General features: G+C 43.7%; 1 protein-coding gene across 2 annotated transcripts in view; it reads left to right on the top strand.

Moving 5' to 3' along the window:
* LOC110494926 (craniofacial development protein 1) overlaps nucleotides 1–26,008 on the top strand; it is a 51,553-nt gene that overhangs the window by 5,923 nt on the left and 19,622 nt on the right. Inside the window, exon 6 of one of the 2 annotated variants that reach the window (XM_021570267.2) lies at nucleotides 22,447–22,605. The exons of the other annotated variant lie outside the window; for it this stretch is intronic. Within the exon in view, the coding sequence (XP_021425942.2) occupies nucleotides 22,447–22,605 (159 nt within the window). The remainder of the gene's footprint in view (nucleotides 1–22,446; nucleotides 22,606–26,008) is intronic. 2 annotated transcript variants of the gene reach the window in all.

The raw sequence follows: 26,008 nt of genomic DNA, 5'->3' as shown, positions 1-26,008 counted from the left end.
TGGATAGTGTCTGTGCGTGTGTTGTGTGTATGTTCTGTTTGTGCATATTATTTTGTGTATGTGTGTGTATCATTGTCTATCTATGACAGCTCCAGCTGCTCTACTCTCCCGCTCCCCTGCATGTCAATACTTCCCTCTGTTGCCATGGTGTTTAATTTGCCGAGCGCATCTTTCCTCTGAGGCTGTGGCTTGTGTCCAGACAGGAAGTGATATTTTCCTTACAGGATGTACAGTGTGTCCAGAACCATTTCCTGTTTTAGAGGATGGGCTTACCTACAGTACGACAACAGGAAGTAGCCGTCAGTCAGTCAACAGCTTTCCCTCGTCATTCCTGTAGACCAGACCCATTAAGTTAATTACCTCGCCTTAAAACCACATCACAACCTGCTGCATGGACAGGGCAAATGTTGTTTAATTTTGTTCTTATCAGCTCCTAAGGCTCTCTGGACGTTGAGATAACGTTGCAGTTACGTAAGGGTGGCAAACGTTGTGCTGTTACGGAGATCTCATGGTGCTCTCTCTTTCCCATGTTACACCCACTAGTTTCCCGCCTTAAACAAGAGGCAGAAAAGTGTTGACTGCATTTTTCCACCCTTTGTCCCTCCATTATTTTCTCCATCTTCGGCTCTCCTGTCCTGTCTACACCCCATCTCACCACCTCTTATCTCTCTCTCTCTGTCTCCTGAGTCCTGTGTGATTGGAGTTAAGCCTCTCTCTCTCTCGTATGATTTGAGGTGAGCATGGTAGTGGAAGGCCTGAGTCAGCAGGACAGGCCCCAGACATGTGATCTCCATTGAGTTCAGCCTCTCTTAAATGAACACGTGCCTCCCTGCCGTACTGTTCAGCTCTGTCTGTCTGAGCTCCTACTGCGCTGTAATGTGGCCCTGGCCTTCTGACTGCCATTACTGCGCACAAAAAACTGCTCTCTTGTCTGCTTTTCCATTCACTTTCTGTCCCCCTCCTTTCTCCCCTCTCTCAACCTCATCTCAATCTATTTTTCTCTCTTACTATCCCCACACCTTCCCTCCCTCTCTGTCTTTCTCTATCTACATTTTATATAATTCTTCCTTTATAGATCTGTTCCAGGGAGGCACTATCAAGATAACTGTATTGAGACATGAAATAAACACAATAAAGGAAAGATGGCTAAAAACAGAGCTCTGTGGTGCCTGTCGTTGCATAAGGCATCATAGTGGTGTACTCAGCTTTGGCGGTATCCAAATTGTAATACCTTCATATCGACCTTGTGCCTTACCAGGATATTTGGTAATGTCAGCACTGAACACAAGGGGTGCTATTTTCAAACCCACCTTAGCCTCTGTAATCCGATGGTTAGCAATGCTAACAAGTACATGTAAAATCCCAGAGAAAGTGCTAACTAAATACTAACGAGCGGATTACAAACATTGTATACAGTCTCTTACCTAAACTATTTGCAGGACAGCTCATAAAGTTTTACAAGTAACAAAAAAAATGCAACTCACATTTTGCTGCACACACACAACAAATATTGGGCAGCAAGGCTCTTGATCCAGGAGGCATTGGAGGCTCCTCAGAGGAGGAAGGGGAGGGCCATCCTCAGTGAATTTTATATATTTTTTTACATAGTGAAACATTAAGAAAGTTAGCCTTTCTAGATAAAACTATACTAAATATATTCACGTCACCAAATAATTGATTACAATTACAGAAGCTTCAACAGCACAGTCTGGGGTTGCACCATTGTGTAGCCACCGGACAGCTAGTTTCTGTCCTCCTCTGGGTACATTGACTTCAATGCAAAACCTAGGAGGCTCATAGTTCTCACCCCCTTCCATAGACTTACACAGTAATCATGACAACTTCCGAAGGAAGTCCTTCAACCTATCAGTGCTCTTGCAGCATGAACTGACATGTTGTCCATGCAATCAAAGGATCAGAGAATGAATCTAGTACTGAACGCATAATCTACAGCTAGCTAGCACCGCAGTGCATAAAATGTTGTGAGTAGTTGACTCAGCGAGAGAGCGCGCTATATTTATATATTTTTTTCCCCCCACTTGCTTAGCTAGCGAATGCAGCTAGCTAGTTTAGCCCACTCAAACACCCGGCTCAAACAGACAGAGGCTATGTTAGCTAGCTGGCTATGGTTATTCAACACTGGAACTCTTCCAAGTCAAGGTAAACTTTTGGTTTTATTCATTTATTGCCACCGGGGCCAGCTGGTGTAACTGCTAAACTACTTTCTGTATTCTGTACTGCATTATTGTAGCGGGTTTACTAACGCGTTAGTTCTAGTAGCTATGTTGACTATGACGTTAGCCAATATGGTGACAACGTTGTAGGCTGTGTGTAGCGGTTATGGTATGAAGGTTTGGCTTGTTTTTTTTGCCTGGTCACAGACAGCTGTTGTGTTGTGCCCTGAAGTCCACAAATGAAGGGAAAAGGTGAGAGGAGGAGAGCTCATAGATGCGAGAACGAGTTGTACAACAAGCAAAGTGATCATGCTGTTTGTTTGTCGCTGCTATGAAGGTGAACTGTTTTTGCGGGTGATCAGGGGCGTTCCACCAATTCTGTTGGAAAAAAAATCTTAAACGGAAGCAAATGGAATGAAACAGGGATAAACATACCTGAATTTGTCCAATAGAAACTCTTGTTTGCAACTGTTGGACTAATGATTACGCCCTAGATCAGCTAGATGCAGGCAAGACTGTGCAAGGCGGTATTTAATGTGTCACTGTCTGTCACCTTGATTACTAAAAATGTTCTCTCGACCTGTTGTAGCAACCTTATGATGGGTATAGGGACAATTTTAGTATCAAGTAGTAGCCTAATCCTATCAATGTTACATTGAGCTGGTTGAATGGAATATGGAGACAGTCATCCGATATGCTGTAATAGAAATAAGGTCATGCTCATCTTAAACGACCCCGACTGCCACTACCTGCTGTTAGACTACCTCAGCTTGATTTTGGAAGAAGCTAGCCACTTAGCTAGATAGCTAACTAGACAATAAATTAGCAAACCAAATGCACAACTGCAGAGCGTTTAGAACATTTTAGACAGTTCACTTATAATAGTTATAAGATGTCTAGCTGGCAAACATATAATTGTGAATTTCATACTGTAACTAGATCCCCTGGTGCTTGCTGCTCACAAGGCGGTCTCTCGTCGTTGTGTGCTTGTAAACAAACACCACATGACTGGGGACTACTGGTAAGCTTCATAATGAAAAATTATGTGGCAGGTGTAATGAAGAACGACATTGCACAAGTTGACTGCTGGTATTTACTTAAGAAGTTACCTACAAATATTTTGATTTATAAAATAAAAATCAAAAAAATAGTTTAAACGGTATTGAAAAACCATCTTGTGGCTATTTCCAAATAACCCAGTATACGGTATACCGCCCAAGCCTAGCACTCAACAAAAACACCAGCCAACATTTCATCAATCCTCCATCCCCCATCTAATTGAGAGCAGTTGTGTTCATAGATTTGATTGACCTGCTGTCATGCTCTGTGTGTGTGTGTGTGTGTGGGGGGGGGGTGGCTTGGCTATAATCTGCCAGAACAGTAGTCCACAGCGGCATTGTGAAATACTGGCGGTTCAGGCTAAGTGCTATCGATTAGCATACCGCTGAGATTTAGAGCCGCTTGTTGGGAACTCTAGTGATTGGTTGATTGATTGCTCTCTGTCTCTATGGTGCTACCTCACTACTCAACACCGGGTGACATTGATTCAGAACGTAGGCGGGCACACACTCACGTACACATGCACGCACATCATCGCCACTGTGACACAACAGTAAGACTGTCTTCTCTAGACTTCCTAATGTTACTGTAGTCTTGTGTACACACACACACACACACATTTGGTTGTTGATAAATATATGTATTCCTGTTTTTCTCATTTCACCTTTCAAGTTATTACATATTTAATGATTTAGAATTTCAGACAACTTCAGACAAGGTCACAGCCATTTTTTTTACATTGTTCAGAGGATGTGCTTCTTAATCCTGATCCTGGGGACCCAAATGGGTGCACATTCCCAGCCGCACCCGCATGCACCCAACCCCAATGAGAGGCTGAATGGGTCCCCAGGGCCAAGAAGCACAGCTCAAAGGTACATGGACGGGTATGGTAGCAGATCTCAGCAGTTCAGTTCAACAGAATGGAGGCACGTCAGATATTTGGAAAATAAATAATAATTACAAAATCAGCGACAGTCAGTCAAGTAAATTACCTGGAAAGTCTTGCCTCTGGAGGAGGGAGGAAATACATAATGTTTCCCTTTTTAAAATGTAACATTTTTTTTCTAGTTTTTAAAAGTGAATCAGGTCCTGCTGCCATTGACTATGCGATGGTGGGTGACCGTTTTTCCACTCCAGGACTTTACATTTCTTGGCAAAGATAGTAGCAAAAGCAAATGCATCCTGCACACCATTAAAGCAGTAGGTGGTAGACCAAAAAGGGCCAACAGAGAGCACAATTCTACATTGACTCCAAAAACTACAGACATGTTGCAAAAACACTTGTCCAAAACACAACGATCTTGGGACAGGATCAAACATATGAAGAACAGTGCAGATGCAGAGTTTGGCAACACAATGATGGCACAGCAGCACAAACCATCATTCTGTTACCAAACTTTGCATCTGTTCTTCAAGTAAATGTGTTTTTGTACAAATTTCTGTGGAAATTGTTACAAGTAGTCCTTGTGCATAGTTGTAAGGTTTGTTTAACTTTGCAGTCATTGGTTTTTGTTTGACCCCCGGTCTCAGCATTATTCTGTTACCGTGGAATTGCCCTTCTTCATTAATGTAATTGTTAACTTCCCACTCTTTGTTCCTGACTGTAGCTGGCTCTCTATAAAATAAGCCTGTGTTATGGTGTGTGAGTATTTCAATGTTAACAGGGCAGTTGCATTGGTTGATATTTTCCTGTATTTTTGTGTGTATGACATATGTTCGGTGTGAGTGTGTGTGAATGTATTTGTGTGTGCGCACGCTCATGCTTCGTGAGAGAGTAAGTATGTCTCCAAAGGCTAATGATTTCCATATGTTCTCAGCTTAGAGGGCTGCTTTTCTAATTCTAGAAGGACATCTCAGGGGCCTAAAAATAAACATTTTCTTTGTTTTTACAAAGATGGAGAGGAAAGCTATCATACATTATGTCTGGCCTGACTCTACACCCAAGTTATACATTAGAGGCATGTCTGTCTGTATTTTTGTGCACTCACTTCTCAATTTAGTGTGTGACTGAGTGCGTATGTGTGTGTGTACACGTTTTTGCGTGTGTGTGTGTATGTAAGTGTGTGTGAGTTCGAGCCTGACTGGAACATTTTGCTCCCAGATCAGAACATTTTGCTCCCAGATCAGAACATTCTCATGAATTCTACAAAGTTCTGCAGTATTATTTTCAAGGGTCTCTGCTCAACTCTGATCTTAACTGAATCAATCGGGGAAAGGAAGGCCTACATCTAGAACAGTAGAGAGGGTGATGAGAGACTACCAGTGAGGTATGCTGCAGCGACAACAGTAGTAGTTTTCTCATCATTGGACTCTATGGCTTGTGGACCATCCTCTGGAGCTCTGTAGCACACTCATGTTTCCCATCTCACTGAGAGCTCTGAGAGCAGGTTGCTCTCCAGAGGTGAGGGGTCACGGGATAAGTGGGGTCAGAGCCAGCAGCAGTGTGACTGAGGGAATTAATGACGGGTAATAGAGTAGAGATGAGGAATCTGCGGCGCTGTCAGTGAAGAGAGAGGTGTGACAGACGATGAGTGCTCCCCAGATTTAGGAACATAAACTATTTTCCTTCATCATAGATGTGTGTGTCCTCTATTGCTGAGCGATTAGTGCTTTTTGAGGTCGGTTTCGATTAGTTTTTAAATCACGGATTTCAGTTTCGATATTTATTTTCCATTAAATGCGCTATGCGTTATGTGGGTTGAATACTCTAAAAACACAAAATAAAACAATTCGTACAAGCCATGATGGTAGTGACTGTCATTACTGATTATCACTTATTAACCATCATTTATTGACATGACTTTACTTTAATACAATATTTGAGATGTTGTGTATTTTATTTGATGAATTTATTATTTCATTCCAGGTCATCATCTCATCTCTATAGAACTGCTGCTGCTGACAAAATCACTATTTGGTAGTTCTTCAAAGGCATACTTTAATGACTGCTGAATACCAACTATCAATCACTTAGATCATGTATTTTCAGGTAGAGAACTCGCGAAGTTAAAGCTGCTCTTTATATCACCTCATGCTCATGCATTCTTTTGTCTCTTCCGTAGCAGGTGTAAAAGAAAACACAGACCGGACAAGTAGATGCGAAATGGATTATGGTCATTGTAGTTAATTACCATGTTTTATGCTTTAAATTACACTGTATATACAAAAGTAGGTGGACACCCATTTAAATAAGTGGATTTGGCTATCGGGAAGCAACGTCAACACAAGAACTGTTTGCGTTCTCTGGAGTGATGAATCACGCATCACCATTTGGCAGTCTGAAGGATGAATCTGGGTTTGGTGGATGCCAGGAGAATGCTACCTGCCCCAATGCATAGTGCCAACTGTAACGTTTGGTGGAGGAGGAATAATGATCTGGGGTTGTTTTTCATGGTTCAGGCCCCTTAGTTCCTGTGAAGGGAAATCTTAACGCTACAGCATACAATGACATTCTAGACAATTCTGTGCTTCCAACTTTATGGCAACAGTTTGGGAAAGGCCCTTTCCTGTTTCAGTATGACAATGGTTTTGAAATGGTTTGTTGAGATCGGTGTGGAAGAACTTGACTGGCCTGCACAGAGCCCTGACCTCAACCCCATCGAACACCTTTTGGATGAATTGGAATGCAGACTGGGAGCCAGGCCTAATTGCCCAACATCAGTGCCGACCTCACTAATGCTCTTGTGACTAAATGGGAACAAGTCCCAGCAACAATGTTCCAACATCTAATTGAAAACCTTTCCAGAAGAGTGGAGGCTGAATTAGCAACAAAGGGAGGACTAACTCCATATTAATGCCTATGAGTTTGGTATGAGATATTTGACCAGCAGGTGTCCACATACTTTTGGTCATGTAGTGTATTTAGGATATTGGCCTGTTGGAAACAACAACTCCCTATTAAATTCCACAGTTCAGGCTGGACCTGATTTATTTCTAGAAAAACTGTGCAATGTGTGCATTGAGCTCACAGAAAAAAACAGAAGGAAATGTAATTAAAATAATTGAACCTGATGTCGGTCAATTAAGTTGTTTTAAAAAACTAAAAATAACCAACATTTTGATGAATCGCTCAGCACTAGTGTCAATGCACAGAAGTGAAGGACCAGTCATGGTGTTATGTTTCAGCAGGGCTATCAGATGTGCCTCACCACCATAGGTTATTATGTCTGAGTGTTACACGTTGCTATCTTTGTAATGAGAGGGTGCTAAAAGATACTACCTTAAGTGGAGGAGCCTCATTCAGCTGCAGAGCAAAGAGCATCCTCACATACCAGTGAGACCTCTCTATAGAAACCTGCTGTACATGCACCATCTAGAATGCACGAGCTGTGTGTCGTATCTTATGTTGAGGTTTCTATGTTTAGGTAGAGTTTTGTGGTGTCATGATAACTGTTGAGGAGATTGACGTAGTCACCCGTAGAGAAGCATCTGTGTGTTTGTTGTGTGTACACACTGCCCGGTCAGGTGACCGGTGGGATGAAATGTCCATTGTATAGCTTTTAACCTCACCTTACATGGTTACACCACCTTATATCAACCCTTTCTTTAATCCTCATCTTCTTTCAGAATTGTGATTTATCATTGAAAATCTCCCTGGCCTGAATCTGTGTTTGAAATTCACTGCTCAAATGAGGGACCTTACAGATAATTGTATGTGTGGGGTACAGAGATGAGGCAGTCATTAAAAAATCATGTTAAACATTATTGTTGCACATCGGATGAGTCCATGCAACTTATGTGACTTGTTAAGCACATTTTTACTCCTGAACGGATTTAGGCTTGCCATAACAAAGGGGTTGAATACTTATTGACTCAAAACATTTCCGTTTTTCATTTTTTATTTGTAAAAACATTATACCACTTTGCCATTATGGTATATTGTGTGTAGTAGTAGGCCAGTCACAAAAACATATCTAAATGTGATACATTTTAAATTCAGGCTGTAACACAACAAAATGTGGAACAAGTCAAGGGGTGTGAATACTTTCTGAAGGCACTAAACATTTAATTGCAGCTAAGCACTTAAAACTGGGTTGTGTTTGTGGGGGGTGTATCCATCCACTTGTGTTAGTATGTTAAGTGGGGTTAAGCAAGGGCTGCTAGGGCTGTGGTGGTGACAGGCTGAGCCTGAGTGAGGTTAAGCTAGGGCTGTGGTGGTGACAGGCTGAGCCTGAGTGAGGTTAAGCTAGGGCTGTGGTGGTGACAGGCTGAGCCTGAGTGAGGTTAAGCTAGGGCTGTGGTGGTGACAGGCTGAGCCTGGGTGAGGTTAAGCTAGGGCTGTGGTGGTGACAGGCTGAGCCTGAGTGAGGTTAAGCTAGGGCTGTGGTGGTGATGTCTCAGTAGGTTACTCTCACCATGTAGATGTCTCAGTAGGTTACTCTCACCATGTAGATGTCTCAGTAGGCTACTCTCACAATGTAGATGTCTCAGTAGGCTACTCTCACCATGTAGATGTCTCAGTAGGCTACTCTCACCATGTAGATGTCTCAGTAGGCTACTCTCACCATGTAGATGTCTCAGTAGGTTACTCTCACCATGTAGATGTCTCAGTAGGTTACTCACCATGTAGATGTCTCAGTAGGTTACACTCACCATGTAGATGTCTCAGTAGGTTACTCTCACCATGTAGATGTCTCAGTAGGTTACTCTCACCATGTAGATGTCTCAGTAGGTTACACTCACCATGTAGATGTCTCAGTAGGTTACTCTCACCATGTAGATGTCTCAGTAGGTTACACTCCCCACGTAGATGTCTCAGTAGGTTACTCTCACCATGTAGATGTCTCAGCAGGTTACTCTTACCACGTAGATGTCTCAGTAGGTTACACTCACCACGTAGATGTCTCAGTAGGTTACTCTCACCACGTAGATGTCTCAGTAGGTTACTCTCACCATGTAGATGTTTCAGTAGGTTACTCTTACCACGTAGATGTCTCAGTAGGTTACACTCACCACGTAGATGTCTCAGTAGGTTACTCTCACCACGTAGATGTCTCAGTAGGTTACTCTCACCATGTAGATGTCTCAGTAGGTTACACTCCCCACGTAGATGTCTCAGTAGGTTACTCTCACCATGTAGATGTCTCAGCAGGTTACTCTTACCACGTAGATGTCTCAGTAGGTTACACTCACCACGTAGATGTCTCAGTAGGTTACTCTCACCACGTAGATGTCTCAGTAGGTTACTCTCACCATGTAGATGTTTCAGTAGGTTACACTCACCACGTAGATGTCTCAGTAGGTTACAGAAGACATGTTGCAATGATGTTGACGTGTCAGTGGATATGTCAGTATGAGTGTGTCTGCATCAACCCACTAATGCACAATCCTGTAATCCCAAATGTTTATTTCCTGTTTGTCCAAACAATGTCCACACACACACACACACACACACACACACACACACACACACACACACACACACAAACCTACCTACCTGAGACACCCAAACCCTGAGCCACATTTCCCCAGACCTCCCTCTTTCCTTTTGAGCTGGTATGTTTGACAGTTTCCCTGGCAACCACAGCAGCAGAGGAACATGTGTGCTGGGGGGATCCTCTGGGAGAAAAAGTTTAAACTGTTGGAGGTGCCCTGAGACCCCCCCCCCCCATACCCCACCCTCTGGTTCGGGCCTAGTCTGTGTTAGAGGGCCTGATGAAAGAGGAGAGGCCCCTGATGAAACAGCACACTGGGGCCCACTGCTCTGACGTTCCCTTCTCTTTTTAGCTGTGGTCCAGCCTGACCTCTGGTGCTCTATGTGTGTCTGCTTTTATGTCATTTCTCCAGATTAAATTGGCCTGAGATGTATTTCTGAATCACATAGTTGTCAGTCCTCTGGAGAGTTCTGGGCTAGTCTGCACTTTATCCCTGATTTGTTTAAACCATCTGGATTTTTACAGAAAGTCAGATGGAGAGAAACTGAGAGGGGACATATTGAGTGGGACTCATGGGGAGGAGTACTGTATGAATAGCCTGTGTGAGAGCGAGCTAGGGCTGGTGAGTGTGTGTAAGTGTGGAGCGAGGCCCCCGTTGAGAGGCCCAGCAGGGGAGAGGAGATATTAACCAAAGTGCTGTTTCGTTATTCACTTACGACACATCACAGCCAGACAGAGCAGCGCAGAGTAATGAGCTACTGCTGCAGGTACAGTGTGGCTAGACCTGTTAGGGGACAGAAGGGTCTGTGTATGTCACAGAGTGCCAGAAGGGACCTGTGGCGGTGTCCCAGTAGCCAGAGGGTGGTTGGCCAGCTGACCTGGGAACAGGTGGCAGCTGTATAAAAGAGCTCCTCCACAGCAGGTGTTCCCTATTGTTCACCCTAACCTAGAGCTGTCACTCACTCACTGACTCACTTACTCACCCAGGGCAGGGCATGAGATACCAGCACCCCGGAAACACATTCCTGACTGGACCAGGCTTTGAAGATGGGAGGGATGGCGAGAGAGATGGAAAGAGAGAGGAAGGGAGGGATTTAATCTTCTGAGGAAAGTTCAAATGGGTATGTCAGAATACACACACACGCACAAAATACGGTTTAGTCCATTTTGGCATCACTTCAGTCACCTGAGTCTTGCACCAGAGAGAGAGTCTGTACTGTAGGCCAGTTGGAGGACAGAGTGGGGCTCGGGCCTCTGGTACGGCTGTTGTTGGCTCATTTAGTTTGATATTATGGGCTTGTTTTAAAAATGAGTCTTTCAAAGGTCTCTATTCAAACTGTCAAGGCTGCAGTGGAATAAAGCCTTTAGCAAATACGATTAAACCTACTCTACTGTCCCTATTCTGGTATCCAAAACACACTCATAATCATGCATAGCCTATCACTGACTGTCCACTGGCTAGAAGTTTGCGCTTGTAATGAAAGGATTGTGATTGGGTTGTATTGGACCATTGTGATGCATAACTCCTCTTTTCTCTGGATACTGCTCCCACTCCCTGGCTGATGTTAAGGTCCTCTCTGTCCTACCTGGCCACTGCTCCAGGAGCATTCCTACACATTTTTTCCCTGATATCTGGGTCATTCAAGCATCTCCCTGCCCATTGCCCAGACAGACCTCTCAGCACAGGTAAGACAGACAGGGGACAGACAGGGGAAGTTTTAGGTCCACAACGAAGAGGATTTGACCATGGTGTTCTGGTCTGTAGTATAACAGAGCATAGTAGTCGTTATTCCTAACTAAACATCAGCACCCACTCCTTTCTATTCTAGTGGTCCATTTGTTTGTTATGGGTGAATACTGGGGTCAGTCCCACTCTGAGAAGGGGACGCATTTCTTCTGGAGCACAATGGAATGCGGTTGGCATCCTGCCAGAGAGACCACCATGTCACAGTCCTGTCTGTCTGCAGGGGGTGGAGGAGGCTCTTAGCCCCACCTCTCCTCACCTCGCTTCGCCTTTTCTGCTCCTCTCCTTCCTTGTGCCAAAGTTGCAGAACTGCGTGTGTGTGTCATCATTCCCATTTTGTTGTGTGTATTTATTGTGTGTGTACTGTGTACAGTAAGTGTGTGTCTTCATGCTCTGTGTGTTATCAGTCTCCCTATTTGAGACAGCTATAGAGAGAGGCTCTGGTCATGGGAGACCTCAATCTTCAAATAAAATGGATTGTGATTACTGCCAGCCTCCTATCAGCCAGACCCTGTGTGTTTCCCCAAACAGGCCCTGCAGCCTGGGCAGTACGTTTAACATTCTCCCCTGCAGCCTGGGCAGTACGTTTAACATTCTCCCCTGCAGCCCAGGCAGTACGTTTAACATTCTCCCCTGTAGCCTCGGCAGTACGTTTAACATTCTCCCCTGCAGCCTGGGCAGTACGTTTAACATTCTCCCCTGTAGCCTGGGCAGTACGTTTAACATTCTCCCCTGTAGCCTGGGCAGTACGTTTAACATTCTCCCCTGCAGCCCGGGCAGTACGTTTAACATTCTCCCCTGCAGCCGGGGCAGTACGTTTAACATTCTCCCCTGCAGCCTGGGCAGTATGTTAACATTCTCCCCTGTAGCCTGGGCAGTACGTTTAACATTCTCCCCTGTAGCCTGGGCAGTATGTTTAACATTCTCCCCTGTAGCCTGGGCAGTACGTTTAACATTCTCCCCTGTAGCCTGGGCAGTACGTTTAACATTCTCCCCTGCAGCCTGGGCAGTATGTTTAACATTCTCCCCTGTAGCCTGGGCAGTACGTTTAACATTCTCCCCTGTAGCCAGGGCAGTACGTTTAACATTCTCCCCTGTAGCCAGGGCAGTACGTTTAACATTCTCCCCTGTAGCCAGGGCAGTACGTTTAACATTCTCCCCTGCAGCCTGGGCAGTACGTTTAACATTCTCCCCTGCAGCCTGGGCAGTACGTTTAACATTCTCCCCTGCAGCCTGGGCAGTATGTTTAACATTCTCCCCTGTAGCCTGGGCAGTTTTTTTTTTTGTTTATTTTTTATTTTTACAGGGACAGTGCACATTAATCAACGTTTCAGTAAAAGTGCCGGTTTTAGCCAGCTGGCCAATTTTCAAGTGTCAGAATATGATCAGATAGCCCAGTAACCATATTGAATGATTTAGTCACTCTCTCTGGTTTATTACTGAACACCAAATCAATCTGTGTTTTAGAGCAACAAGTCACCCTGGTTGGCCCTTTAACTAGCTGTGTAAGGTCAACGGTATTAGTGATCTGTTTGAGGGTTTTCCTACAACACTTGTCTTCATAATTAATGTTAAAATCTCCCATTAAGATGACCTCTTTCCCAAAATCACATTCCCTAAGCATGGTATTAAACTGATCAAAAAACACACTTTTGGTGGAAGGTGGCCTATACATTCCAATGAGGGTAAAAGACATTTGGGGAGACAGTGTAACGTTCAGGCCGATACATTCTAGTTCATTATCACATGACCACTCAATTTGTTTACATCGGATATGTTCTTTAATGTAAATCATCACACCCCCTCCTCTTCCTTCAATCCGGTCTCTCCTGAAAACATTGTAGCAGGCACAATCAAAGCAGCACATGGAGAGTGTTTATGGAGCCATGTCTCTGAGAGGCAGAGAAAGTCAAGGTTGGAGTCTGTGAGTAGATGTTGAATTTGATCACTTTTTGGAATGACACTACGAATGTTCAAGTGCCCCCCTAGTAGTCCCTTGGGCTTAGCTCGTGGGTCCCAGATGACTCGAGAGTGATTGACACATTGAAAAGAGTTAAATTTTCTGTGTTTTCTGACGGCTGGGTTTAGGCCGTTTTGTTTAGTTTTGATTAGGGGCAGTTCGGTAGCGCAATTAACAATCCCTCCCGCCTGCACTGGATGCGGGGAACTAATTAAAATATCTTGCGTACCAGAAACAGAGTCAGGGATCGCATATAGCAACTCTGGTATGTTTGAAGAGACAAAATCTATCCTGGAGCCGGGTGAGTCGAGAGAAACCATAGGACCATAGCACTCACCCACCTCCACAGCGGCGACGACCAGTGGACGAGGCCATCCACCGCTCTCCACTCCGGTGCGTATCACTGGCTCGGTGATATTGGGCCCAGGATTGAGTTGTACATCCCCGGAGAGCAGGAGGGTAGTGAACAGGTAGTTTAACAGTTTCCGATAAATGTTGGACTTGTGTTTGTTACGCCTAAGCGGTTCAGTAGAATAAGGAGAGAGGTAGACTTGGCCATTATTCAGAACATTATGGTATGCTGTGTACTGTCCGCTCCCGTGGAACGGTGAGCCAATGTGTTTGGTGTTGATATTCTCCGGTAGTAGACTGATTGTGTCATCCCAGCAAGGACGCACTGAGATTATCAGTAGAGCAGCTACATAACTGACAATCATGGCAGAGTACTGGAGATAAAACACATAATTGCGCTTTAACTCTTTGCATGAGTTACTTAGCTGGGATCGGCGTACACCTGATGGTTTAGATAAAATTACAGCATTCGAATGAGAAGCGGCACCTGCCGCACCACCCTGTCTTCCGTCCGCCATTTTGCCAGTACGTTTAACATTCTCCCCTGCAGCCCGGGCAGTACGTTTAACATTCTCCCCTGTAGCCTGGGCAGTACGTTTAACATTCTCCCCTGTAGCCAGGGCAGTACGTTTAACATTCTTCCCTGTAGCCTGGGCAGTACTTTTAACATTCTCCCCTGTAGCCTGGGCAGTACGTTTAACATTCTCCCCTGTAGCCTGGGCAGTACGTTTAACATTCTCCCCTGTAGCCTCGGCAGTACGTTTAACATTCTCCCCTGCAGCCTGGGCAGTACGTTTAACATTCTCCCCTGCAGCCCGGGCAGTACGTTTAACATTCTCCCCTGTAGCCCGGGCAGTACGTTTAACATTCTCCCCTGTAGCCAGGGCAGTACGTTTAACATTCTCCCCTGTAGCCAGGGCAGTACGTTTAACATTCTCCCCTGTAGCCTGGGCAGTACGTTTAACATTCTCCCCTGTAGCCAGGGCAGTACGTTTAACATTCTCCCCTGTAGCCTGGGCAGTACGTTTAACATTCTCCCCTGTAGCCTGGGCAGTACGTTTAACATTCTCCCCTGCAGCCTGGGCAGTACGTTTAACATTCTCCCCTGTAGCCTCGGCAGTACGTTTAACATTCTCCCCTGCAGCCTGGGCAGTACGTTTAACATTCTCCCCTGCAGCCGGGGCAGTATGTTTAACATTCTCCCCTGCAGCCTGGGCAGTATGTTAACATTCTCCCCTGTAGCCTGGGCAGTACGTTTAACATTCTCCCCTGTAGCCTGGGCAGTATGTTTAACATTCTCCCCAGACAGACACAAAGACACCGAGAGAGGAGTGCTGCAGCCTGGCACACTGCCCAGACCTTCCCCAGCCCACCACACAGGGACGGGGACAGGCTGGATAGAGTATCAGTTGAGCCCTGATGGTCTATTGATCCCCTGTCACAGCAGTTTGGAGCCTGGATTACAGTGGCGTTGTGTGAGCATGTACTGTATGTGTCTATAGCTGCACTGTTTATCGTGCCTGTTCTCTAAGGAACTGCTTTGTGTCGCTTTCTAGTTTCTCCTTCATCCCTCTCACTCCATCCCTCATTGGTCCTTTATTCAGGGGAGAACGACTGCCCCCTCTCATTGAAGCCACAGAGGTTTAAGGCCGACCACGGTACTTCAGTTATTGTTAGCAGAAAACTGGATCCATCCCCCATTATAGTAAATGGAAAAATGGCAATCTTCGTGTCAGTAAAATGTTTCAAAGACAGTCACGGTACCAATAATTGCTTCAAAATACACCAGATATATGTCCTTGAATCAGTTTATTTTAAAATCGGACACATAAGAAGTTGCTATTTGAAACATTCACCATAGTACCCTCAAAGCTCATCACTTAGCTAAGGATCCTGGGACTAAACACCTCCCTCTGCAACTGGATCCTGGACTTCCTGATGGGCGCCCCCAGGTGGTGAGGGTAGGTAGCAACACATATGCCACGCTGATCCTCAACACTGGAGCCCCTCAGGGGTGCGTGCTCAGTCCCCTCCTGTACTCCCTGTTCACCCACGACTGCATGGCCAGGCACGACTCCCAACACCATCATTAAGTTTGCAGACGACACAAAAGTAGGCCTGATCACTGACAACAACGAGACAGCCTATAGGGAGGAGGTCAGAGACCTGGCCGGGTGGTGCCAGAATAACAACCTATCCCTCAATGTAACCAAGACTAAGAAGATGATTGTGGACTACAGGAAAAGGAGGACCGAGCACGCCCCCATTCTCATCGACGGGGATGTAGTGGAGCAGGTTGGGAGCTTCAAGTTCCTTGGTGTCCACATCATCAACAAACTAGAATGGTCCAAACACACCAAGACAGTCGTGAAGAGGACACGACAAAGCATATTCCCCCTCAGGAATTAAAAAGGTTTGGCATGGGTCCTCAGATCCTCAAAAGGTTCTACAGCTGCAATGTCGAGAGCATCCTGACCGGTTGCACCACTGCCTGGTACGGCAACAGCTCGGCCTCCGACCGCAAGGCTCTACAGAGGGTTGTCCGTACAGCCCAGTACATCACTGGGGCAAAGCTGCCTGCCATCCAGGACCTCTATACCAGGCGGTGTCAGAGGAAGGCCCTAAAAATGGTCAAAGATTCCAGCCACCCCAGTCATAGATTGTTCTCTCTACTACCACATGGCAAGCGGTCCAGGAGTGCCAAGTCTAGGACAAAAAGACCCCCCCGCCACCCGCTAACAGTCTTTTACGCTACTGCTACTCTCTGTTTATCATATATGCATAGTCACTTTAACCATATCTACATGTACATACTACCTCAATCAACCCGACTAATCGGTGCCTGTATTTAGCCTCGCTACTGTTATAGCCTCGCTACTGTATATGCAGTTGAAGTCGGAAGTTTACATACATTTAGGTTGGATTCATTAAAACTCGTTTTTCAACCACGCCACAAATGTCTTGTTAACAAACTATAGTTTTGGCAAGTTGGTTAGGACATCTACTTCGTACATGACACAAGTCATTTTTCCAGCAATTGTTTACAGGCAGATTATTTAACTTATAATTCACTGTATCACAATTCCAGTGGGTCAGAAGTTTACATGCACTAAGTTGACTGTGCCTTTAAACAGCTTGGAAAATTCCAGAAAATTATGTCTTGGCTTTAGAAGCTTCTGTTAGGCTAATTGACATCATTTGAGTTAATTGTAGGTGTACCTGTGGATGTATTTCAAGGTCTACCTTCAAACTCAATGCCTCTTTGCTTGACATCATGGGAAAATCAATAGAAATCAGCCAAGACCTCAGACCAAAAAATTGTAGACCTCCACAAGTCTTGTTCATCCTTGGGAGCAATTTCCAAACGCCTGAAGGTACCACGCTCATCTGTACAAACAATAGTACGCAAGTATAATTACCATGGGACCACGCAATCACAGAACAACAGCAAAGGACCTTGTGAAGATGCTGGAGGAAACGGGTACCAAAGTATCTATATCCACAGTAAAACTAATCCTATATTGACATAACCTGAAAGGCCGCTCAGCAAGGAAGAAGCCACTGCTTCAAAACTGCCATAAAAAAGCCGGACTACGGTTTGCAACTGCACATGGGGACAAAGATCATACTTTTTGGAGAAATGTCCTCTGGTCTGATGAAACAAAAATAGAACTGTTTGGCCATAATGTCCATCTTTATGTTTGGAGGAAAAAGGGCGAGGCTTGCAAGCCAAAGAACACCATCCCAACCGTGAAGCATAGGAGTGGCAACGTCATGTTGTGGGGGTGCATTGCTGCAAGAGGGACTGGTGCACTTCACAAAATGAATGGCATAATGAGGATGGAAAATGATGTGGCTATATTGAAGCAACATCTCAAGACATCAGTCAGGAAGATAAAGCTTGGTCTCAAATGGGTCTTCCAAATGGACAATGACCCCAAGCATACTTCCAAAGTTGTGGCAAAATGGCTTAAGGACAACAAAGTCAAGGTGTTGGAGGGGCCATCACAAAGCCCTGACCTCAATCATATAGAACATTTGTGGGCAGAACTGAAAAAGTGTGTGCGAGCAATGAGGCCTACGAACCTGACTCAGTTACAGCAGCTCTGTCAGGAGGAATGGGCCAAAATTCACCCAACTTATTGTGGGACGCTTGTGGAAGGTTACCCGACACATTTGACCCAAGTTAACAATGCATACTAATTGAGTGTATGTAAACTTCTGACCCACTGGGAATGTGATGAAAGAAATAAAAGCTGAAATAAATCATTCTCTCTACTATTATTCTGACATTTCACATTCTTAAAATAAAGTGGTCATTCTAACTGACCTAAGACGGAGCATTTTTCCTAGGATTAAATGTCAGGAATTGTGTTTAAATGTATTTGCCTAAGGTGTATGTAAACCTCCGACTTCAACTGTAGCTTCGCTACTGTTGTTTTTATTTTATTTATTTCTTTACTTACCTATTGTTCACCTAATATATTTATTTTTTTAAATATTTATTTTTAGAAATTGCACTGTTGGTTAGTAAGCATTTCACTGTAAGGTGTTCACCTGTTGTATTTGGCGACGTGACAAATAAACTTTGATTTAATGCAACCTGTAGTACCCCAGTTAGCCTTCAACTTGAGTTACTCAATGAGAGGGAACTTCATTGAGGAAGCTCAAACTGCTCATGTTATGTCTCCAAATGTCCTATGTTTATTTCTTTTAATCGTAATAAATAGAAATAAAGCATGTTATGTCTCCTTGAGATGCAAAAAGTATAAGTAAACTGCACCCAAAAACAATGCCACTGACATTGCTTGATCTAATATTTATATATTTTATAATTCCACTGTTGGAGCTAGGAACACAAGCATTTTGCTACACCAGCAATAACATTTGCTAAACATGTCTGTCATCAATCAAATTTGATTTTGATTTGATATCTTTTGGTATTTCTTTCATTAGTCCGTCGTTGATATAGTACCAATATGCACCAGTCCCTCCTGCAGCATGTCAGCAATCAAGTTTTCAAAATACAGTAGCAGTCAAAAGTTTTGACACACCTACTCGTTCAAGGGTTTTTCTTTTCTTTTTACTATTTTGTACATTGTAGAATAATAGTGAAGACTTCAAAACTATGAAATAACACATATGGAATCATGTAGTATGCCTTTGACAGCTTTGCACACTCTTGGCATTCGCTCAACCAGTGTCACCTGGAATGCTTTTCCAACGGTCTTGAAGGAGTTCCCACATATGCTGAGAAGTTGTTGGCTGCTTTTCCTTCACTCTGTGGTCCAACTCATCGCTGCAGAATGTTGTGGTAGCCATGCTGGTTAAGTGTTCCTTAGAATTCTAAATACATCCCAAACCATCACACCACCTCCTCCAAGCTTCACGGTGGGAACCACACATGCAGAGATCATCCGTTCACCTACTCTGCGTCTCACAAAGACACGGCGGTTGGAACCAAAAATCTCAAATTTGGACTCATCATACCAAAGGACAGATTTCCACCGGTCGAATGTCCATTGCTCGTGTTTCTTGGCCCACGCAAGTCTCTTCTTCTTATTGGTGTCCTTTAGTAGGGGTTTCTTTGCAGGTTAATCGACCATGAAGGCCTGATTCACACAGTTTCCTCTGAACAGCTGATGTTGAGATGTGAAGCATTTATTTGGGCTGCAATTTCTGAGGCTGGTAACTCTAATGTATTTATCCTCTGCAGCAGAGGTAACTCTGGGTCTTCCTTTCCTGTGGCAGTCCTCATGAGAGCCAGTTTCATCACAGCGCTTGATGGTTTTTGCGTCTTCCCTTGAAGAAATTTTGAAAGTTCTTGAAATGTGCCGTATTGACTGACCTTTATATCTTAAAATAATTATGGACTTTATTTTCTCTTTGATTGTTTGAGCTGTTCTTGCCATAATATGGACTTGGTCTTTTACCAAATAAGGTTATCTTCTGTATACCACCCCTACCTTGTCACAACTCAACTGATTGGCTCAAATGCATTAAGAAGGAAAGAAATTCCACAAATGAACTTTAAACAAGGCACACCTGTTAATTGAAATGCATTCTAGGTGACTAGCTCATGAAGCTGGTTGAGAGAATGCCAAGAGTGTGCAAACCTGTCAAGGCAACGGGTGGCTACTTTGAATAATCTAAAATATACTTTGATACTTTCAAAATACCGAAATACCGCTGGTTTGATGCAAAATGCGTCATACATGAAAAACATTTTGGGACCATATCAACAATGGACTAATGAAACCAATACATAAAGGGTGGAATTTTGTTTTTTTGGGGTGGCATTTTCCTTTAACCGTCTTCATTTCACTTCAATGTGCTATTGAGTCTTCAGATAGGGTTGAATGGTGTCATGTGATCGATGGCTTTGTCCATTAATGTGCAGCCATTGCTTGTAATAGAGAAGTTGTGACACAATATGAGACTCACAAACCTTTACACAGTCACACACATGTTGAAATATTAACACTGGAGTTGTGTAACTGTCCTCTATAGATCTGTGTGCTGTAGCCTGTGTTGGGGGAGGCTGAGGCTCACATTGCTGCATTAAGGCTTGCTGCTTGCACATGACTGAGCAGCAGCAGCCCAGTGTTTTGGAGAGGCTGATGATGCAGTACAGTGATTGGGACATTTGCAGCACTTGTCTTGCGAGCTTCTCCAGGATTAGATCAGGGAAAAGAAAAACAATATTAGATATGACCTTAATTCATTTTTCATTTATCACTACTCCATGTAGTTCTGTTCACCACACACTGTGTTCTAAGTGGATATTATTGTTTTTGTAGGTGCAGAACGATGGTGTGTATGTGCATGTGCTAAGCTATTTGGATGTTTAGTCTGGCCCATGTCAGGCTGTCGTGGGAACAGTGCTCAGTGGGCACAGCTGGCAGAAAGCTGTGTGTAAGCATGGGCTTATGTGACATGTTCAGTCAGTGTGGTGTGTGTGTGTGTACATTACTAAGGGAGTGTGTTATTGAGGGGGAGTTTGGTTGTGTGTTGGTAGGATAAGACGTGTCTGTGTGTGTGAGCATTCTGCTATTCTGCAGGAAATTGATCTGTTCCTGAAGTGCATCACAGAAAGACCCACAAACAAAACAATGCAGAAGAAAAGAAGAAAGGTTCCCCCTTGCATTTCTGTTGCCCGCCATCCTCTTCTCTCCTGAGCGATGCAGACAGCCCCGGTACAGATGGCAGATGCATTCTGTCAGGCAGACTTTACCCTTGTTTCTCTTCAAAGCACCCTTATCCTCTCTGTGGAATGAGAACAATATCTGCCTTGTGTGGACCAGGGGTCTTTCTCCTATTCCTCTCTTTCTCTCTGTGTTAATTCACTTCAGTACTTTTAGTAGCAATATACTGTAGTAGCACTGTATGACTGACAATGTGTTACTGATTCAGGCTTGTCGTTGGCCCTACCTCCAGCTGGATTGATTAGTATATGTTTGCCAGTGTGTGTTTGTCCTCTCCTTGCCGTTTCATTTTATAGCCAGCCTGTTACATCCATTTTAGATTATGAGCTGCTTGTTGTAACACACTTCCAATGAGCTGGAACTCTATAAACAGGCTTGTTATCAACATGGTTAGAGTGGGATACATGGGTGTGTTTGGGTTTGCACGTGCGGGTAACACACGCGTGTGTAAGGGTGTATGCTGCCATGTCTTCTTTTGTTGACCTCTGTTTCAGTGTCACTTCCATTTCCTGGTTATCCACAAAAACCTTGATATAGGAGACGCCCTTGTTAAACACACCCCGTCTTTACTGTCTGCTGACACACACAGATGCAAACAAAGAGAGGAAAGCATTAGTGTAAACACATTTTGAGTCTGTTCTTCTAGAAGGGACCTGCAATATGACTCAATTGAGCATGAAAGTGCTCGTCCTTGGATCCTGACACCGTCCAGTACCTCCAAGGTCTGATGGTGCCCCAACCACTCCGCCAGCACTCTGGGAGGCGTGCCAGTGTGATGTCTTCAGCTATTTCTCAGCACATATTGTTTAGCATTTCATCGCTGCAGCCAAGAGAAACCTCAGTGTCAGGATGACTTTCTTCTGTATCAAAATGGACTGACATCTTTGTTCACACAGCTGCACAAAGAAACGAGGTGATGCTCTGAAATAAACTGCTAGAAGAATCATTACAATTCGGAAGCCTGTTTTGTTTGGTTTTATAATCTGAAATCTCTATATTTCCTCTGTCCTGTCTCTTTTCTCTCCACTCTTCCCTCATTCGCTCTCTTCCCCCATTATTAAATTTTCTTCATTGTGAGCATTAGAGCTTGTGACTATTTCATTTAGAGCCCGATACCGATTCAGATTTTTGGGGGGACAAAACTTTACGATATATCTGCCGATAAACTGTTTTACGCAGGGGAAATTCAAGTGTAATTATTCCACACTGAATTCTTATAAATTGCCATCCAAAACAGCAATTGTCCAACAAATATGTTTGAAATTTAGATTTTTTTTACATTGTGAAATGAATCACATCAAGCGTTCAGATAAGCATGAGATTCCCATTTTTCATCCTATTTATTAGTGGAATTATAGGCAGATACCAATATAGCGGTAAAAGGCCAATATCGGCTGACAATAACAGTCAGGCTCCAATTTCATTTATTGCTCTCCCTTGAAAATTTCATAATTTCGCTCTGCTGTTTTCTGAAGATGAGGCTTGCAAAAATATCCAACTTCATCAGCCCTGTGTCACAAGCACCTCCCCTCCTCTGTGTTCTCTTTTATTGTGTAACGTTTATATGTGTCCCCCTCAGTGTGAAGAGGCCTGTAGGGATGGGTAGCATCCTGAACCGCCTCGGGGGGAAGAAACAGAAGATGAGCACGTTAGAGAAGTCTAAGATGGACTGGAACGCCTTCAAAGACGAGGAAGGCATCGGGGACGAGCTGGCCATCCACAACCGCGGCAAAGAGGGGTGAGTCAGACCAGCGATGCCATTCAGTGTACTGCAACACCATTCCACCAGTTCAACAGGCTGGTAAACTGATAGATCAGTTAAAAAGTATTTTGCCTCTACCCACCAGCCTTATCCTGATGGACTGGTCCTATATAATATCTACTGTCCAATACTAATCCTGAGCTACAGAACACATCTGTGTCTGATACCAGTGGCCTTTATCTGTTGTGATGGATCAGCTAGTCTGAAACACCCTAACACAGGCATGAAATGAACAGACCTGAGGCAGTGGTTGTGGTTCCTTTTCTTTTGTATTGTCACTAAACGGGTTTTCTTTTCGCCAGACAAAATAATTCCAGTACAAGGTAGCGTCCAACAGCGTAAAAATAATACACATAAACTAACCAGTTGACCAAAAGGCCATGGCCAAAAATGGAACACGAAACAACAAACGGCTCCCCTTGTCTTTAGACTATCATCTACACATCATATTTACAGGGCGAACGCTTCCCTCTATCAATAGCCTGCCTTGTTTAACATAGAGCCGAGGTGCATCAGATGAAGAAGCTTTCTCTGAGGTAGGAAAGTCCAACGTCCTCACAGGTCCCGGTGTCTGCTCCCAATCCACCTCGAGCTCATCTCCTGGCACACCTATATAGAGGGAGACACCTAGCCAATCAGTGGGCCCAGGTATGTACTAATTGGCTTTACACTGAGTACCAATCCCCTGAGGAGGGTGCTGTCGCGTCGTCTTCTTCCGGCTAAATCCTCACACTATCTACAGTAGTCATCAGCAGGTTGGACTGTGGATAGTCATGGAGAGAATCCCCTATAGACAAGAGCTTTGTGATCGACAGCTTGTACCTTGCTGAGCTCTGCAGCAGTCCAGCTTTATTAAGATGCCTAAATGAGTCATGCCTATAAGTTGGCAATTGTAAGCATTTAATTGTGTTTGGTAAATTTGATAGACCTTTTTTATGCAAATTTATCAGCAAGTAACTTGATGCCTGCTGTGCCTAAGTGATATAAAGTTGTTTAACGGTAATATTATAAAAATCCTGCTTTTAAACCATTATACTGTGATTTACTTTAATCTCATATTAATATTGTCTGTCTATGACAAACACATAGATTTTAATCAAAAACGTTCTACTATTTTATATTAATGTCTATAAATCAATCTCTGAATTTGCTACCTTGTTGAAATCACTCTCCTGCTCCTCTACGATGTAACAATTGCAGGGATGCCAAGATTTAATGGACAGTCGGAAGAGCGAATTAAATGGTAGGAAGGACATCCCAGCTTCAAGTGGTTTCAGATTTCACATCCTACATCACACAGGCTCAGAAAATATAATGTGGTTGCAGTCCAAAAACGTTATTTTTACGCCCTCCGCACTCGCGCTAGCCTCTTTGCCTTGCGGGAATCCTTGTCGAAACTAGATGCAGTTTGTCTTAACTTCTTGCGTCGAGCAATCCCTTATCCGGGAGCGTAATCATAGCCTCAAGCTCATTACCATAACGCAACGTTAACTATTCATGAAAATCGCAAATGAAATGAAATAAATATATTCACTCACAAGCTTAACCTTTTGTTAACAACACTGTCATCTCAGATTTTCTAAATATGCTTTTCAACCATAGCTACACAAGCATTTGTGTAAGAGTATTGATTGCTAGCATAGCATTAAGCCTAGCATTCAGCAGGCAACATTTTCACAAAAACAAGAAAAGCATTCAAATAAAATCATTTATCTTTGAAGAACTTCGGATGTTTTCAATGAGGAGACTCTCAGTTAGATAGCAAATGTTCATTTTTTCCAAAAAGATTATTTGTGTAGGAGAAATCACTCCGTTTTGTTCATCACGTTTGGCTAAGAAAAAAACCCCAAAATTCAGTCATTACAACGCCAAACTTTTTTCCAAATTAACTCCATAATATCGACAGAAACATGGCAAACTTTGTTTAGAATCAATCCTCAAGGTGTTTTTCACATATCTATTCGATGATAAATAATTCGTGGCAGTTGGGTTTCTCCTTGGAAGCAAACGGAAAAATACACGCAGCTGGAGATTACGCAATAATTGCGACGGGAGGACACCAAGCGAACACCTGGTAGATGTAGTGTAAAATGGTCAATCTCCCAATGATATGCCTACAAATACGTCACAATGCTGCAGACACCTTGGGGAAACGACAGAAAGTGTAAGCTCATTCCTGTTCCATTCACAGCCATATAAGGAGACATCGGAACACAGCGCCTTCAAAATCTGGGGCACTTCCTGTTTGAAATTTCATCTTGGTTTCGCCTGTAGCATCAGTTCTGTGGCACTCACAGACAATATCTTTGCAGTTTTGGAAACGTCAGTGTTTTCTTTCCAAAGCTGTCAATTATATGCATAGTCGAGCATCTTTTTGTGACAAAATATCTGGTTTAAAACGGGAACGTTTTTCATCCATAAATTAAAAGAGCGCCCCCTATATCGAAGAAGTTAAGTGGAGGTCCACATATCAACTTGTGGGGTTGATATGACCCACAATTCAATGCAAACTGTGGTCACGTGTCATACTCCGGTGGCCGGAAAGTGTCAAATTTAATCAACACGGCTGCATTTTCGGCATGTCAGACAAAATTATGAATTTTGTAAGCTAGCTTACTAAAACAAATGTATAGATGACATTGATTTTAGCATTGGCAAAGTGGCTTAGTCTTGTAGTGAGGACCCTATAAAACGTAGCTAGCTTCATAAACATATTGGAATAAATGACCAAACTATAAAACTAGTTAGCCAGCTATGGGTAACTGTAGCTAGCTAGCTAGCTAGCTAACTGACAGAAGTGCTAGCTAACTACATTATTTTGCTAGGTACATTCATAGCTTTAGGTTGGTTGTTTTTGAGCTCAATTTCAAGATTTCAACCAAGGACATTGGCTCTCCGATATGACAATGTAAAACGTCATTCAAGGGCTGTTTAGGGCCAAGGTCTGTCTACTTTGAATTTGGACTGCAGCCCCTGTATCCGTGGGAACCAGGGCTATCGCTCAATTCAAGACATTTTGATCTACAGTGTCCACAGATCGATATAAACGAAAATGGCGGACACTTGGAAAATGTAGTCTCTTATGGTCAATCTTCCAATGATATGCCTACAAATACGTCACAATGCTGCTAAGACCTTGGGCGAACGACAGAAAGTGTAGGCTCATTCCTTGCTCAATCACAGCCATATAAGGAGACAATGGAAAACAGAGCTTCAGAAATTCTGCTAATTTCCTGGTTGATGCATCATCTTGGTTTCGCCTGTAGAATGAGTTCTGGGGCACTTACAGACAAAATCTTTGCAGATTCTGAAACTTCAGAGTGTTTTCTTTTCAAAACTGTCAAGAATATGCATAGTCGAGCATCTTTTCGTGACAAAA

This window comes from Oncorhynchus mykiss, chromosome 2 (assembly GCF_013265735.2).
Source record: "Oncorhynchus mykiss isolate Arlee chromosome 2, USDA_OmykA_1.1, whole genome shotgun sequence".
In the NCBI taxonomy this organism is placed as follows: domain Eukaryota; kingdom Metazoa; phylum Chordata; class Actinopteri; order Salmoniformes; family Salmonidae; genus Oncorhynchus; species Oncorhynchus mykiss.
This window is presented reverse-complemented; position numbering and strand designations above follow the sequence as displayed.